Raw genomic sequence first — 14850 nt, forward strand, 5'->3', positions numbered from 1 at the left:
AAGGTAACAGGTAATCTGGAAAAGAATAGGCTTATGGTTTTTTTATAAAGTCTGGAAAATTCTTTAGAAACAAGGAAAGGTGTGTATATGCTTCTTGGTTTGCCTTGGTATTAAATGCAGATCCTGTCTGGTTCTTTACTTGTAGCTTACTTTGGAGGAATGGCTGGTTGTCACAAAAGTAAAAAGGTACCTGGCATAACTAGCAGGTTTTGTGAAATTCAAGATTTCTCTAGTATGTTTAATAAATATATATATATATTTTAACAGTAGTGAATATGATATCAAAACATATGTAAGTGTTCAATTGCAAGTTCGTTTCTGTAATTTCATTCATATCTGACCTCAAACTATTTATGAACAAGTATAGAAATTTCTTATGAAACCATCAATACTTTATTGAGAAAAAAATCAGGGCAAACTTGCAAGAGCTGGACATGAAGTAAGCTACTCTATTCACTTTGCAGAGCTAGAGAGAAAAGTTTTACTCATGAGGAACACTTCTTTGATCATGATCTATTTTACACAACCATTAAAAGCAAGCAACATTACCCTGAGGACTAAAACCTCTCAGAATTGAAATTAAGTTCTTCTGCTAAGTTAACATTAGGCAACTAAATAGATGCGTACAAAATACTTTTCATAATGAAAAACTCTATAAATACAATTAGGTCTGTAATTTGAATCATTTGATGCAATTTCATTAAATGCAAAGACTCGGTCAGAAACAGAAAAGAAAAAAAAATAATGTTACTGTTCATTCTGTGATTTCCTGCCAGGATATTAAAGTCTTTCAAAATGAGCCACACATTTGTAATACAGACAGTGTAGGATTAGGAAGATTGTGGGATCAAGTGTTCCAAAAACCAAAATGGAAATGCTTATCTAGTTATGGAAAATGGATGAAGCTATTAATTTCAACAATGTAGCATATTGTGTGCACACCTACGTCTTCCAAATGTAGGTAGTGAATATATGCCAGCTTAAATTCTTTTTTTTTTTTAGTAAATTGGAAGTTTCATAGAACATTCTGCATTTACTGAGCCAACAGTGAAATTGCATGAGATATTACATGTAAATATATTTTGAATGAGGTAAAAGCAGAAAGTTTATTACCCAGCTAGAGTCTCAAATATATTGAAACCAAACATCCTTCCTAGCAGTGGTAAAAGAGCCAGAGACTTTCAAGATCTGGAGTGTATAAATACCCACATACCTTCTTAGGTACCTCCATTATTGGCCTGATTTTCCAAAATGACTTTGAACACAATAGGTTTCCTTGATTTTTACAGACCATCTATAAATGTAAGCAGACTTCACTGGGAGACAACTTGCTCAGTTTTTGTTTTTTTTAATTACATAAACAATTTAGGTACCTCCATGCCTACAGCAAAGCATTCCCGTATGGAAATCCAATCTTCTGAGAAAGAGTTGTGCTCCTTACTTGAGAAGCTGAGTGTCCTCCAGATGAGAAGCTACACACCTAACATAAATGAGTCTGTACTACTCAGTGAGAAGGAAGATTAAAGCAAAACAAGGCTGCTTACCTTTGCCTTGCGGAAATGGTAGACTACCAGCATGCTTATGAAGTCCAGCAGCATACAGAGCGTTTGGAATGAGATGATAGCAAGCCGTAAATACTTGTCCTCCTGTGCATAGCAGGGAGTATCATCTGTACAGTAAGAACATCCTTCCCTGCAGGGTAGGCAGGTGTAGACTTCCTCCGACAAGTCACCTCCAGAAAAGCGATTATCTGTATCCTTTCCTGAAAGTATCAAGTGGGGCAAAGGGGGGACAACTTTAATTGTACAGTATGCGCAGCTCATCCATACAGGAACAAAACAGTTCTCTGCTGATTCCCTTTCCTTCCCCATTCTACTCTTTCACTGAAGGATGAAATAGTTTGCCAGCGCTGCTTTTGTCATTTCACTCTCTTTTATCACATTCAGAAAATGCAGACCAATTTAGACATGAGGGAAAGTGAGCTTATTAAATGCTAAATACATTCCCGTTGTATTTAAGGAGGGATAAATCTGCACAGGAAATTCTTTTAAGGAGACTTCTGAATGGGGAAAAATTACATCAAAGATTTGGGAATAAGGAAACAATTTTACACAGACACATGAAGAGTAGATCCATTAACTAATTAATGTTCACTGTAAAAGCTCTGGTCTTATTTGATATTGCTCCTCAATTTCATAAAGATGCTATCTAGTGAAATAATTAGCTTAAAAAATAAATAAATAAAAAACCACCTTATTAATTAACATTTGTTCAGCAAACAGTTGCACAATTGCACTATTCTGTGCCCAAATCCAAACCAGTGCAGTTACACTAAGTATAATTTTTCACAGTTCACAGAAACACACTAGAAAACCTCGAAATCCCATTGGCAAGTTAATATCTTGTCTATGAAAATCAACTGTTCCTGAGCTGAGATTTGTCCCATCAAAGTGAACCCACCAAGAGAGCATACAGGAGCATTTCTGCTTTTCCTGATCCATGAACACTTGAGCGTAACCCCCCACAAGACTACTTACCCTACAGTCAACTAATAGAAGAAACGGTTGAAAGAAAAAGGGCGAAAACAGAATAAAGTTAAGTAAATAAGAAAGCAAGCTGAATTTGCTTAAAGTCCTTAACTGCAGCAATACAAGTTGGGGAGTTTCAGAGAATGTGGCTGAAACCGTATCAATGGTGTGTTAAAAAGCACAAAAACTTTTCTCACTTTTCACAAGGCTAGAGAATTGCTCCAGTATCTTTTATCAAAATTTTCCTTCTCCAGCAGGGAAGGTTGTAAATCTTGCATTATCTAGTCTTAATTCAAGAGACAGCGTAATTCAGTAATGTTGCACATATGCATGTTGGTGTATGAAATTCTTCAGACTTTTAGGTTAAAATATTTGAAACAGAAGGTTATCTGCAAGGATAATTACTTCTTCCTTTCTCAAATGTATGCGTGAATGTGCAGGAACATGTCTGTTGACGGGCAAAACCTAGGAAAGGGACAAACCTTTCATACATACGAGTAAATAAACATTTGGTGTGTTGTTCCAGCAGCCCTTTACTCCTCACCTTCAGTGAGAGGTGCTTCTCTCTCACATCCCATGGTGAGAACAGGCTGGTATTTTCCATGAAAATCATGGATTTCTCTTTGGAGCTTTATTCTAAACAAAGATGTTGGAAACCCGAATATAGGAGAGTAGTGCTGACTCATGATAGATTTCCTTATACACCAAGAGACGGTAAGAATAGATCTAGTGTCTTTTTGACCCAGATTATGGGAGGTAAGAATGGAAATGTTGGAAAATAACCATGCTTGGGCATCCCATGAAAGTGGAGAACCTCTAAGAAACACTGATCTTGAAGACATCCTTCGACTAAAACTTTTTGTCAGACTGAATACCCATGGACCTCTGCCCATTATCACTTCAAAAGCTTTGCCAGAACCCATCTTCTCTGTGTCTAACATTATATCTTTATTTTCTCGGTTAACATATACATCAACAGAGCCACACTGACCTCTGTCAGAGACAGAAGTGACTGTCTTCTACATCCCTTCTCAGTAGCGAAATCAAGAATGCACTATCTCCTGCCCAAGTTTTCAACTTCATTTCCATTTGTACTCATATAAACCTACTTTTCCACCATCACCTGTTCCTCTATCATTTCCATAAGGAGTCACCCTTCAATTAGTCCATTTCCTAGAAGATTATTTAATCTCTTAAAACCTCACATTTCTAAGTCACATATGCACCACTCTTCGATAAAGTGTTATTGTGGTAACTATCTAAAATAAAATATTATCAGTGTAAAAATTTAAACACTGAAAAAATGTAAGTTAAAAACTAAGTTAGGAGATTACTTAAGTCACATGTGTCTTGAAAATGTTGCATGGTCCTAAACTTGATATTCTTTATTTCTTAAATGTTCAACTCTGAAAGCTGCTGCAAATACATTCAAATCTATTTTACCAAGTATTTTCTTATCAGTCATGCACAGAGGTTTATTCATGTGTATGCTCACAACATACTATGGGGATAATTGCTGATAAACAGTTGCATGTTATAGTAAATATCCCAAGGATATGACTTCACAATGCAACAGCAAACCTTTGCTTAGATATTTCTGGTGTAGTGATTTCTGCAGTGTATAAAGGAAGATCATCAATATGCATCTCCTGCGCTGCCAACTATGACTGATTATCTGGTGAACATCTTTTGACTCTGCAATGATTCTTCATTATAGCTTATATAAGAAAGATCCAAATAATTGGATCTACTCGAGATTTTATACAATGTGATAAGAAATTATTTACAATCTCCACCTTTTTATTTTTCCTTACCAAAAAGAAAGAACATTTTTCAGACCCTCTAAAAGAAGCTCTTGGCAAATGACCGACCATTGTATTTGCCACTGACTGTGAGCTTGTTTGGAGAGGGAGTCCAAGTCCACCCACACCCCTGCCCTGTCTCTCTGTCCCAGGGCACTGCCAGGCATTGCATAGTTGAACCACTCTGCCTTTTATGTCTGGCACAATCCCTTCACCCAAGTCAATATAACATCACCTCAAGCCATAGACAGCCCAAGCTAAGCGTGATGTGACTGCCTCATACAGCACTGCCAGGCCAAGACTGCACTGTGTCGTGCCTACTCCTGTTTCAGCTGCTCTTTCAGATTCCACATGCCTCATCCAGTGAAGAAAAGCACTTTTTCCTCCCTAAAAGATGGCCGAATATTTTGAACACTGGTAAGGTACACAGACAAAAAGCCAGTTGTGCTCCATGTAAGGCAGCAGCAGTTTTAGCACTGACATAAGTGAGACTGTATTGAACACTGCAAGACTGTGTGCCACTGTTAGACCTGAGGAGGAAGATAAATAAAAGTACCGTCCTCAAGAAAAGAAAAAAAAATGCAGTAAGAAAAAAAGAAAAGGGTAAAATGGAAGGAGAAAAGAACAAAGAATTTGTGGAAAATTGGAATAGGGGCACAAACTAATATGAAATGTAATAAAAATAATGCCTGAGTACTGGAAAACGAAAACTAAAAAACTTAAATGCTTTGGCTATGTCCCCTCTACTGTATTTTTCCTAGTTCTTCTCTCTTCTATCCCAGTCTTCCTTTTCTGTCCGATAAGCACAGAGAGCACAGGGCATGCTGAGCAGTGAGCAGAACACAAGACAGATTCTGCTCCTGTTTTGTAATAATGTGGACTACGAACATTAGAGTGATGCTGCAGTAACTTATGCAGCATGTGTGAACGGAACTGGATTTGCTAGCATCTCAAAGCTGCAGTCAGCCATGGTCATAATCCTCACCCTGGAAATGTATCTCTGAAGTCAGCAAGAGATTTCATGCACACAGAGATGTGCACAAGTGAGTGCTGCTGAAGAACCAGAGCCAAGGGGCAGGCATAAAGAATGGAAATTCTAGTTGAACTGGAAATCCCTCCTGGGACTTGAGGTCATTGCACTGTCAGAGACATTCCAGTCTCATATCCAGACACAAGAGGTGTACCAGTACCTTTCTGCACTGGGCAGGTTCCACAACCAAACAGCAAGAGCTGACGGGAATCTCTGCAATTCATTGTCAATGTATTGCTAAAGAATGCAATTTTAGGTTGAACAAACGACAGCTGTTCTACTAAGGATCTTCTGATGCGTATCTGATTAACTTGTGAGGCAAAGAACATAAGTTCATAGTGTTTCCTAAAAGCGAGCTATTAGGAGAAAGTGCATAACCAGGTATTCAAGTACTTTCAGGTTAAAGCAACTTGCATACCTGAAATAGGTCTTTTTCTAAAATCAGTTTCTGATGAGATTACTTGAGTCACAAATCCTATGCGACTACGGCTTGACAATTTTGTATGGACATAATTTTTATATTCATTATTTCTGAAAAGTTTGACCTTGAAAGCTGATCAAAAGAGACACTGGAAATATGGCATTAACTCTGTACTCCATTAGTACCGAGAGTCCACATTACACAATTCAATAAAAAAGAGAATCATTTTACGTATTTTGGCACTGTCGGTTCTGAAGAACAAACCCAGCCTTGGGACAGCTCTCCTACTTGGCTTCCCCATCGGTATGAGAATGGCCCAAATTTCCCTGTCCCATGCAGACTTTTAGAACCTGCAACACAAGCTGCACAACCCCCCTGCGAGCAGCCCAACTGTACTGCTCTAAGTCAGAAAAACAGAATCTTTCCTACTGAGGACATTGTTTATGCAACATTGCATCTCAGCATTAGGTCTCCAGCTGACTTTGCAGAGGAGGTAGATAAGCAATCTTTTAAGCCTGCCCACTGAGCAAACTGTGTAGAGACTCAAACATCCCTGCAAAGCCACTTTATACAGCTATCTTTCAGTCTCAACCTGAACATTCATCTGGACCTAAAGCAAAACCTTGTTCCTGCTTAAAACGTTGTTACTTCAGGCTCAATGTGCAACTGCAATTAAACATATTTTGCTATGGTGCAGAATCCAAATATCATTAAGAATTACCCCCATTTCAAGATACAACCCTGAACTCAAATTATCAATCAACAGAAGTACGAAACTGGTCATTTTTAATCTATCTACCTACTTGGATCTTATCTTGAGACCTGCAAATCTTTCCTGCCTCTTGATTTTCTTTCTCTAGGAATACTTTCTAAGCCATTAACATTTCTATGCAGTTTCATCTCTCTTATCATCACACTTCACCAACCTATCTCCACAAAGAGATCTTCAGGTCAGACAGTTTCTGTCAAAACTTGCAGGAATCGTGTCTAGAATCCCTGTATTAGTACCGTATTGAACCTCCAAATACATACTACAGCCATTCTAACCTTGTTGTCTTTTCTGTTTTTGTTTTTACAGAATGCAGTTGGGTGACAGGGTTAAGTTCCCTTGAACCAGTGTTTTTTCTTCCATTAATTCACAGTCACTTCCAGTCTCCCACTAGCGGTCTCACTTTTCACATTTTGAAGTCGTCTCTAGAGCCTGGCAAATTGAGCTGCATCTAGATGAATTAAAAGCAGTTCTTTATTAATGACTTTTTCTAACCTCATGCTTACGTTAGCTCACAGTAACACATGGCCAGATCGGAGAGGCCACAGATCATTTAATTCCACCCCCTTAAATATCAGTATATACAAACAGTTTCATGAGAAAATTTCACTGTATGTTAGCTATTTAGAAGCAAAATATCCAATCTAAGTTAGTCATGTAGGCTCCTCCTTCTGTCGTACATGGAGGGGAAAAAAAAAAAAAAAGACTGTTTGCCTAAAGAGTTACTTCTCTCATCTAAAGACAAGTTTCCAAAGCAGCAGGATTACCCTCCAGGGGAGCCATGCTCTCCCTACTGACTACAGTGTAAACCTAGGTGACTAATATATGCCACACATCTGCACTTTAGACAGCTAATATAAGATAAAGATGCATCTCATCCGTAATGATCACTGTTGTTAATGTCTCTAGCCACATTATTTTTGTGTGGTCTATGTCATTTGGTATGATAAAAAACTATGAATGTTTTTTTTGTTGTTGTCTTTTTCCATATGCTCATTCAAAGAGTTAAATCCCAACTCCATCATAACTCACTGCACTGCAGGAGCAACCAAGCATCATCCTTTTTCTATTAAAAGATTCATAGAGAGCCCAGAGAAAAAGCACTATCACAAGGCTGCCTTCTACAACACTCCACAATATGAAAAGGGAAGGGAAACAAACACTCACCAAGTAATTTTTTAAACAAACACTGTGCTATTTATGCTACATATATTTACAGGAGATATAATATAGGCCGAGTTAGGAGTGAGATACTTTGGCCGATCTATATCAGAACCAGACCTAATCAATAAAAATGGGCCATCCCATGACACAAGTCATGAAAGAAGAAACCTCTGGAACTTGGGGCTGCAAATAAACAGGGAATATCCATTATCAAACAAACAGGAATATCTATTAAAAGAGCTACCCACCTTTTGCCTATAAACCCTGTCACTTTTAACATAAGGAAGCAGAGCTTGTGAGTAACTAATTTGGGAAGGAACTTAGAAGCTTTATTTACAGCTCTTGAGTTAACAATAAACCAGTAGTGTTAACCCAGTTATCAGGTACACTGTAACATGGGGCCAAGAAGCTGGGGATGGGATTCACTAGCAAAGTCTGCACAGAGATCACACCTTGGTCATATGATAAAAGTAACAGACACCACCTTTGGAGATGCTTGTTTTTCCTGCTGTGTATTTTTTTCTGTATTTTTGTATATTTTTTTGTATTTTTTTGTGTATTCTTTTTGTATTTTTCCTGCTGTATATCAGTGGAGTTCTGTTTCCCTACTTCCTTTAACTCACTTTAAGTACCACACAACGTGCTTTCTTGGGAAGTGTAGGCTATATGTCATCCATATCATACTGCCAACCAGGCTCAGAACTCACCCATCTCTAACAGCCTGTTTGTAAGAATGAGATTTGGATTCTCCTTTGAAAATGAAGTAAAATTAAAACAATTAAAGCACACACAAAGCCAGAGGCTAAGGCATTCCAGTTTGACCTAACAACAGAGACAATTATTAGATTAAATTCCTCAATACTTGTGCTTGAACACAGAGATGCCAGAAGTCTTTATTTCCCTATAGCAAGACTTCTTTTCATATTTTTAAATTTATTTACAAATCAAATGTTCGTAAAGTGGGTATGTTTTACAGGATTCTCAAGTGTATCACAAATGGCAAACCAAAGGGACAGAACTCCTTAAATCATTACATAATCCGAGAGTTGCAAACCACTGGGATTTCACTGTATAACCCTGACTAGGATAAAAAGGAGCTCTGCATTACTAATGATCTCTGGTTTCTTTCTCTCTCTTTTTTTTTTTCCTAAGACTCAAGCAAAGGCACTTACTTTGAAAGCTGTTCACTGAAAAGATGTTGGGATGATAGAATCCAGTCTTGCAAATACATTTGTAGGCTCCAAGCACAAATCCAAGGCCTTTAATTGGCATGCACTGTGAGAAAGGAAAAAAAGAAAAGTAATGCAGATGATCATACAACCGTATACTGAGATATACATTGAAACATAAGCAAAACATTACAAGATCCTGTGAGCAGACTTCTAAGAATGAGCAGACACCCCTTCCAGTCTGACAATATTTATTTTCTCAGGGACTCTTCCCACAGCCATATTTCACTCCAACTTGTTTTTTTTGTTGTTGTTGTTTGTTTGTTTTTGTTTCGTCCCTAGTGAACAGCACAGTTACAAACAAACCTGTCCCATGACAAACCGACCAAGTGGCAAATTTGAGTTTTGTCCCTGTGAGGTGTCCCCAGTTGCCAGGCTCCATCCACACTGCATCTTGAGCACGGCCCTGAACCTGCACCCAGGCCCCAGATCCCACTTCCACCACGTGCTGGGACAACCCCTAGAAGACAGGGGACAAGCCCAGGCCAGGCAGTGCCTGCAGAGCTCAGCACAGCTCCGACAGCCATGTCTGTCCTGGCCACCTTCAAACCTAGGTGGGACACCACATGGCTGTATTTTTCCTAGGCATTTTCCATCTCTTTTCACCAGCAGAGCAGAGGGGATTTCAGACGGCGAAGGCTCATGCTGTGTGAGGAAGAGCACGGACACCTGCAGCCCGCCTACAAAGCCCGGTACCTATGGGCTGGTACTGGGTACACCCACCAGCCTGGAAACCATACGTTAGTGGAGATTTACCGAGTTAAAACAAAGCCAACGACTGGTTAAACAAAATGGCTGTGGTCCTAAATCTGACCAAGGTCAATGAGAGCAAACAGACATTGAGCAGGAGCCCTTGTACTTCCTCCCAAGCTCTCTTCATCCTTTATAAGGAAGTAACATGTGAAACAAGTTTTGCTTTAATTCAGCTTCATTTTCACTGAATTCCAACACAAGGATCACCACAGCAAATTTCTGATGGTGACAGAACATCTATTGTAGGAGCACTTCTACACAAGAAATAGGCTGTGATTAGCACAGAAGAAATAAGTACTTTGGCAACGTGAAGGCAGAAACACTGGTAAATGATTTTTCCCAATAATGCTTATTGCACTTTACCACATCAAAATAGACTGCCATCCTAGATGCCCTTCCTGTCAGCATAGGTACTAGTATATAGATACTATACCAATATAGTTGATATACCATATCAATATGCCTTTGTGAATAGGAACTAGACAATCATATTTCCTCAGTGAGCAACTGAATGATTTAACTAAAATATCCTCTGCCCTCTTAGTTCCTTAAGTTTCACTTGTTTGCAGCTGACCGTGACTGCAGAATATGTGTAAATCTCTGCCTGCCTGTGGCTGGGAGGAAGATGCAGGGGACAGAGCTAAGTAAATAAGACACAAGTTTTAAAAATCAAATGCAAACCACGAGAGGACAGTCCGTGCTGACACTTAATAAAAACTCAAGCATTCATCTCAAATTTCAGTTTTGTGACATAACCCCTCCTGATACTGGGAAAGCCACTTTGCTTTTCGTGCCCTCAGGTAGTGCAGAGCAGTTTTTTTTCATGTGTGTGTATGCAGTGCTGAGCTCAGCACCTCAGTGCAGGCCGGTGGGTGCTACTGGAAAGCAACAATAAGCAGGAAACCAGCATGCAAGAACACTGAAAATTCATTCAGCCTTTACGTAAACATGAGAGGAAAGAGAAAAAAGAAAAGAAAAAAGAAAAGAGAAGGCGCAAATAATTTTTCTTCTCGCTTCATCTTCCACAGAAATGTGACCGTTGACAAGGTGGAGGACAGGAGACATCAAAGTGAGATGAATGTGTAAGTCCAATGACAACAAAACCTCTTTAGCCAAGCACAAAAAAGCAGCTAAAGAAGGAAAACAATGTGCAAATTCTGTCATCTCCAGCACCTTTCAGTCATCATGCTTCAGAAACGTATTTCAAGAGAAAATTCTGTTGTGGTTTTCTGGCTTTTTTCTTTGTAAGACGAATGCACGTGCTGCTAAAGATAACACATTTGCTTTTGGAAGCCAAGGAAGAAAAGAGCTAGCTTCAACTGAATCCTTCAAATACCACAGCACCCATAGGACCACATCTATAATCTATTCTCACTGCAGAAATTCTTCATATGAAAATGTGTCACAGCCTCACGAATCAGCTCTGCATTAGAATAAATGCTTTACTGATCACACACATCCAGTAATCATATCAACAGAAGTTAATAATCTTTCTGTTTTATTGTTCCTGACCAGTCTAGAACCTGAAAACAAAGAGTGTTTCAAACACTGCTGTCTTCCTTTGGTGTAAGATATTACCCGTGTTTCTTGTCTTTGGCAACTGTAATGTATGACATAAGAACCATCACTCAAATTCTTTCTTGCAGTCCATAAAATCCCATGCAAAGTTATAAAAAGGATCAGTCTGGTGAAAGGAGGGGAGGGAAAGCAAGCCTGGATCCCTCCAGAAAGCAGATACAGTTTCAAACTGTGAAATTGCAGCGTGCTCAGAGATTACCAACGTTTCATGGAAACAGAACTATTTACAGTCTTTTTCTTTCTTTCTTTCTTTCCTTTTTTTTTTCTTTTTTTTTTTTTTTTAAGAAATTGCAGCAGTGAAGCACGAAGAACGCAAAATATCATGTGGCCAAAAAGACGGGAAATACTATTCCTAGATTTAAGAAATTCCTCTCTTCTTGAAAATATTTTACAAGTTAGTCCTGTATCAACCAGCAGGGGCAAATGTTACGGAGATCATGGTCTTCCTAAGGTTCTGCAGGGCATACAGCCCAGCACAGCAAGCTCCACCTTGACAGAACAGTAAGATTATTTAATGTAACTGGGAATCAGACCGTGTTTCAGACAGCTCCTGTGTCACTCCTGGGTGCTGGGCACCGGGAGCATGGGGACTGAACAGCTCGCAACAGACTTTGTAGACGATGCCAGTAAGATATTAATCTGCTGCTAGGTCACACAAGATTTCATCCATATAGAACTTAGCAGTGGAAAAATGCATGCCTGAAAAAAACCTACCTCCACATAAGCAAAAAAGGGAAGCATAAAGCTGACCTGGTTTCAGATTTTATCATGAACGAGAAAGCAAAGCTGTGGGAATAAAACCACCATATTTCTGAGTACTGTTTGCTCGTCAGTGGTCATCAACTTTTAAAAATTGTGCCTAATTTAATTCCGTCTCTTATGGATGCAACAGCAAGTGCCTAGGCAAACAGCAAAAGATGCAGGATAGCTACAGTGAGCCTTCCCCTGATACTCCTTTCAGGACATCCTCCCGTAATTGGCACTCACACTGCTTTAACTTCCAGCCATTATCCAGTTCTTATAGATTGCTTGGTTACAATTTACATCAGCTTCATAACCTTTGCTAAAAAGAGGGTTATAGTTGTCTATTTATTCCAGCATGCGTTTATTCCAGCTGTCTGTTCCCGGGTTTGCAAGTTTTTACTTTCACCTTTACAATATTTGTATAAGAAAATGATTCCTAAGTTTAACATACTATGCTTTTAAATTATAGTCAGCTCAAAGAGGAAGATATGATTATTTACCCTGAAATTATTTATAAGTAAATATAAATTGGTCCTGAATCAACACAGACACACCATCTAAACCAGCAGAAAGAGGTTGTATTGGCTTAATTTTTCTGCTGATTGTTGTAAATGACAAAGTTGGAGAAATCTAACATGATAAAGAATATATTTGTTTGGAAAGAAAATTGATTCTTAGAATAAACTGTGCAATTGCTTTGGAAGTCTAAGCCAAATCTTCTGGCATAAAAGAGGCAAAGCCATTCACCAGATCTGACTGGACAGAAATCAAGTGACAAAGTATTCAGCAGATTCACAAAGCAGACATCACATCCATACAAGAAAATAGAAGTGGAGATGACAGCAAGATAAAAAACAAACTAATAGCTTAAAAGGAAGTGTGTGGCATCACGTGCTATATCTAATTTAAAAACTTATATGAACCACCAAATAAATGTAGTCTGTGACATTCTCAACCCGAAGGGTAAAACCAGTCATTTTAGAATTACAAAAAATAAAAATTAAAAATTAAAAGAAGACTGAAAATACAGCCAGCCTTGACTCGGGTACTTCAAGTTTTTCAAAGCACACAAGCAGCTTTCAAAGTCTGTGTTTCTGCATGCCCAGGGTGATGGGGATGTCTGCCTTGGCTAAAGTCGACTCCTTGTTCAAAGGTTGGAGTAAGAGTAAAGACATGATGGATAAAATTTAACAGAAACAGTACAAATAAACACATTTCATCGCTGTGGTTTGTGGCAGCACGTGTGGAAATTCTAGAAAATACTGTATATGTAAAGGTCAATTTGGGTCTGGCATATAAGAGCTGCTGAAGCAGGCGGGTGTCCTGCGAGACCCCGGGAGCTCCTTTCCCATCCTGTTTGCCATGTGTCAGGCACGCTCATGCAGGAAAATAAATGAAAAAAGATAAAAGAGTAAAAATCCATCTGCTGAAGTCAATGACAGTTTTGTCATTGAAAAGGCTTTACCCATTACATTCTCTCACTTCATTTATCTGCCAAGAGCAGGGTTGCATTTTGAAATGTGTTTGCAGCCTCCTCAGAAGCGCACAGCATCCGTGCACCCCAGGGCCTTGTGCACACACCTGGGAGCTGGCAGCTTGCCTCCAGGCAGCTAAGGATTCAGCCTGCTAACAATGCTATTCACAAGGTTTTTCTCTTCAGATACACCATTTCATTTCAAAAGGGAACGACAGGGCTGGACACTCCATAACTGATATACCAGGGTTACTTGGTAGGCTCCCATAATTTTTCTCCCAGCACCCATGCACTTATAATGACACTGCATTGTTTAAATCCCAAGTCAGACAAAGCACACCAACAGCTGATCTGATTCAGCTTAAAACAAAGTTAGGCGTCAGGAAAATATTTGTCTCAGGTGAGTAACCAATGGTCTGAAGCTTCGCTAAAAACTCCACTCTGCATTTTAATGGGATTTCTCATTATTCTGATTCTGTTCAGCTATGGGACCAGAGCGAGCAGTGATAATAAAGAGTCTCAGCTCAGTCACATAAATAATTATAAGCTACATGTGATCATTAAAGCTATAATGTGTGATTTTTGTATTAATCTTAGCTACGTGTCAAAACAGTCATAAAATGGAAAAAGCTATTCATGTTATCTTTTTTTATCAGGACACTTTGGCTACTACCAACAAACCATGAGCAGAAAAGTTGATGTCAATTCAGACACAGTTCTACAGGAAGCCACTCAGCAAAAGTTCAAGCTCGCAGAGTCTCCAACTCCTAATTCACTCCTTTTGCAGTGTGGAACAGCTCAGTCACCCGGCTGCATCCCTGAGGAACCCTGGCCCTAAGGAATGGCCCTGTTTGGGCTCTGATCACCACTCGAGGTTAACAGACAATAACTGGTCAAACGTGACAAAAAGTGAAGTGCTAGTGGGAAAAAAAAAAAAAAAGGGAAATGGAGCATTTTGTAAAGAGAAATATATTTTATAATATATGATATATGATATTACAAATCGTGGTACTTGCTTAGAAGAGGGTGAGAAGGGAAAACGGTGAGCATAGCAGTGCTTGAAAGCAGGTTACTTGCAGGAGGAAGGGGCTAAGCATCAGAAAACTCATCTGCAGCTATCGTCATACATATGGGGAACGCAACCTCAGCCTGCAAATGATGCTTTCCACAGTCCAGATCACAAACACACAATTACAGCCACTTTCAGAAGACGTACAGTTTATACACTCAAAGGCTCTGAAGCAATGACAGTGTTTAAGGCAGATTTTTCATTACTGCTGAAAACAACTGTGCAGGCAACAGTCAGGCTACTTTTAGGAAAAATAATCTCTCTTTATATAACAGATTGGAATTGCCAT

General features: G+C 39.1%; 1 protein-coding gene and 1 long non-coding RNA gene across 4 annotated transcripts in view; one reads left to right on the forward strand and one right to left on the reverse strand.

Moving 5' to 3' along the window:
- The window catches only part of LOC308191190, a 336186-nt gene that overhangs the window by 187081 nt on the left and 134255 nt on the right, over positions 1-14850 (forward strand). The window lies entirely within an intron of this gene.
- Positions 1-14850, reverse strand: part of GPR158 (G protein-coupled receptor 158) — a 200242-nt gene that overhangs the window by 106781 nt on the left and 78611 nt on the right. For all 3 annotated transcript variants that reach the window (XM_080578566.1, XM_080578565.1, XM_080578564.1), the window contains exons 3-4: positions 8887-8989; positions 1545-1762 (exon numbers count right to left, since the gene is read on the reverse strand). In XM_080578566.1, coding sequence (XP_080434692.1) covers positions 1545-1762; positions 8887-8989 — 321 coding nt within the window. The remainder of the gene's footprint in view (positions 1-1544; positions 1763-8886; positions 8990-14850) is intronic.

The sequence above is a fragment of the Anser brachyrhynchus genome (genome assembly GCF_964034855.1).
Source record: "Anser brachyrhynchus genome assembly, chromosome: 2".
NCBI classification, from domain to species: Eukaryota; Metazoa; Chordata; class Aves; order Anseriformes; family Anatidae; genus Anser; species Anser brachyrhynchus.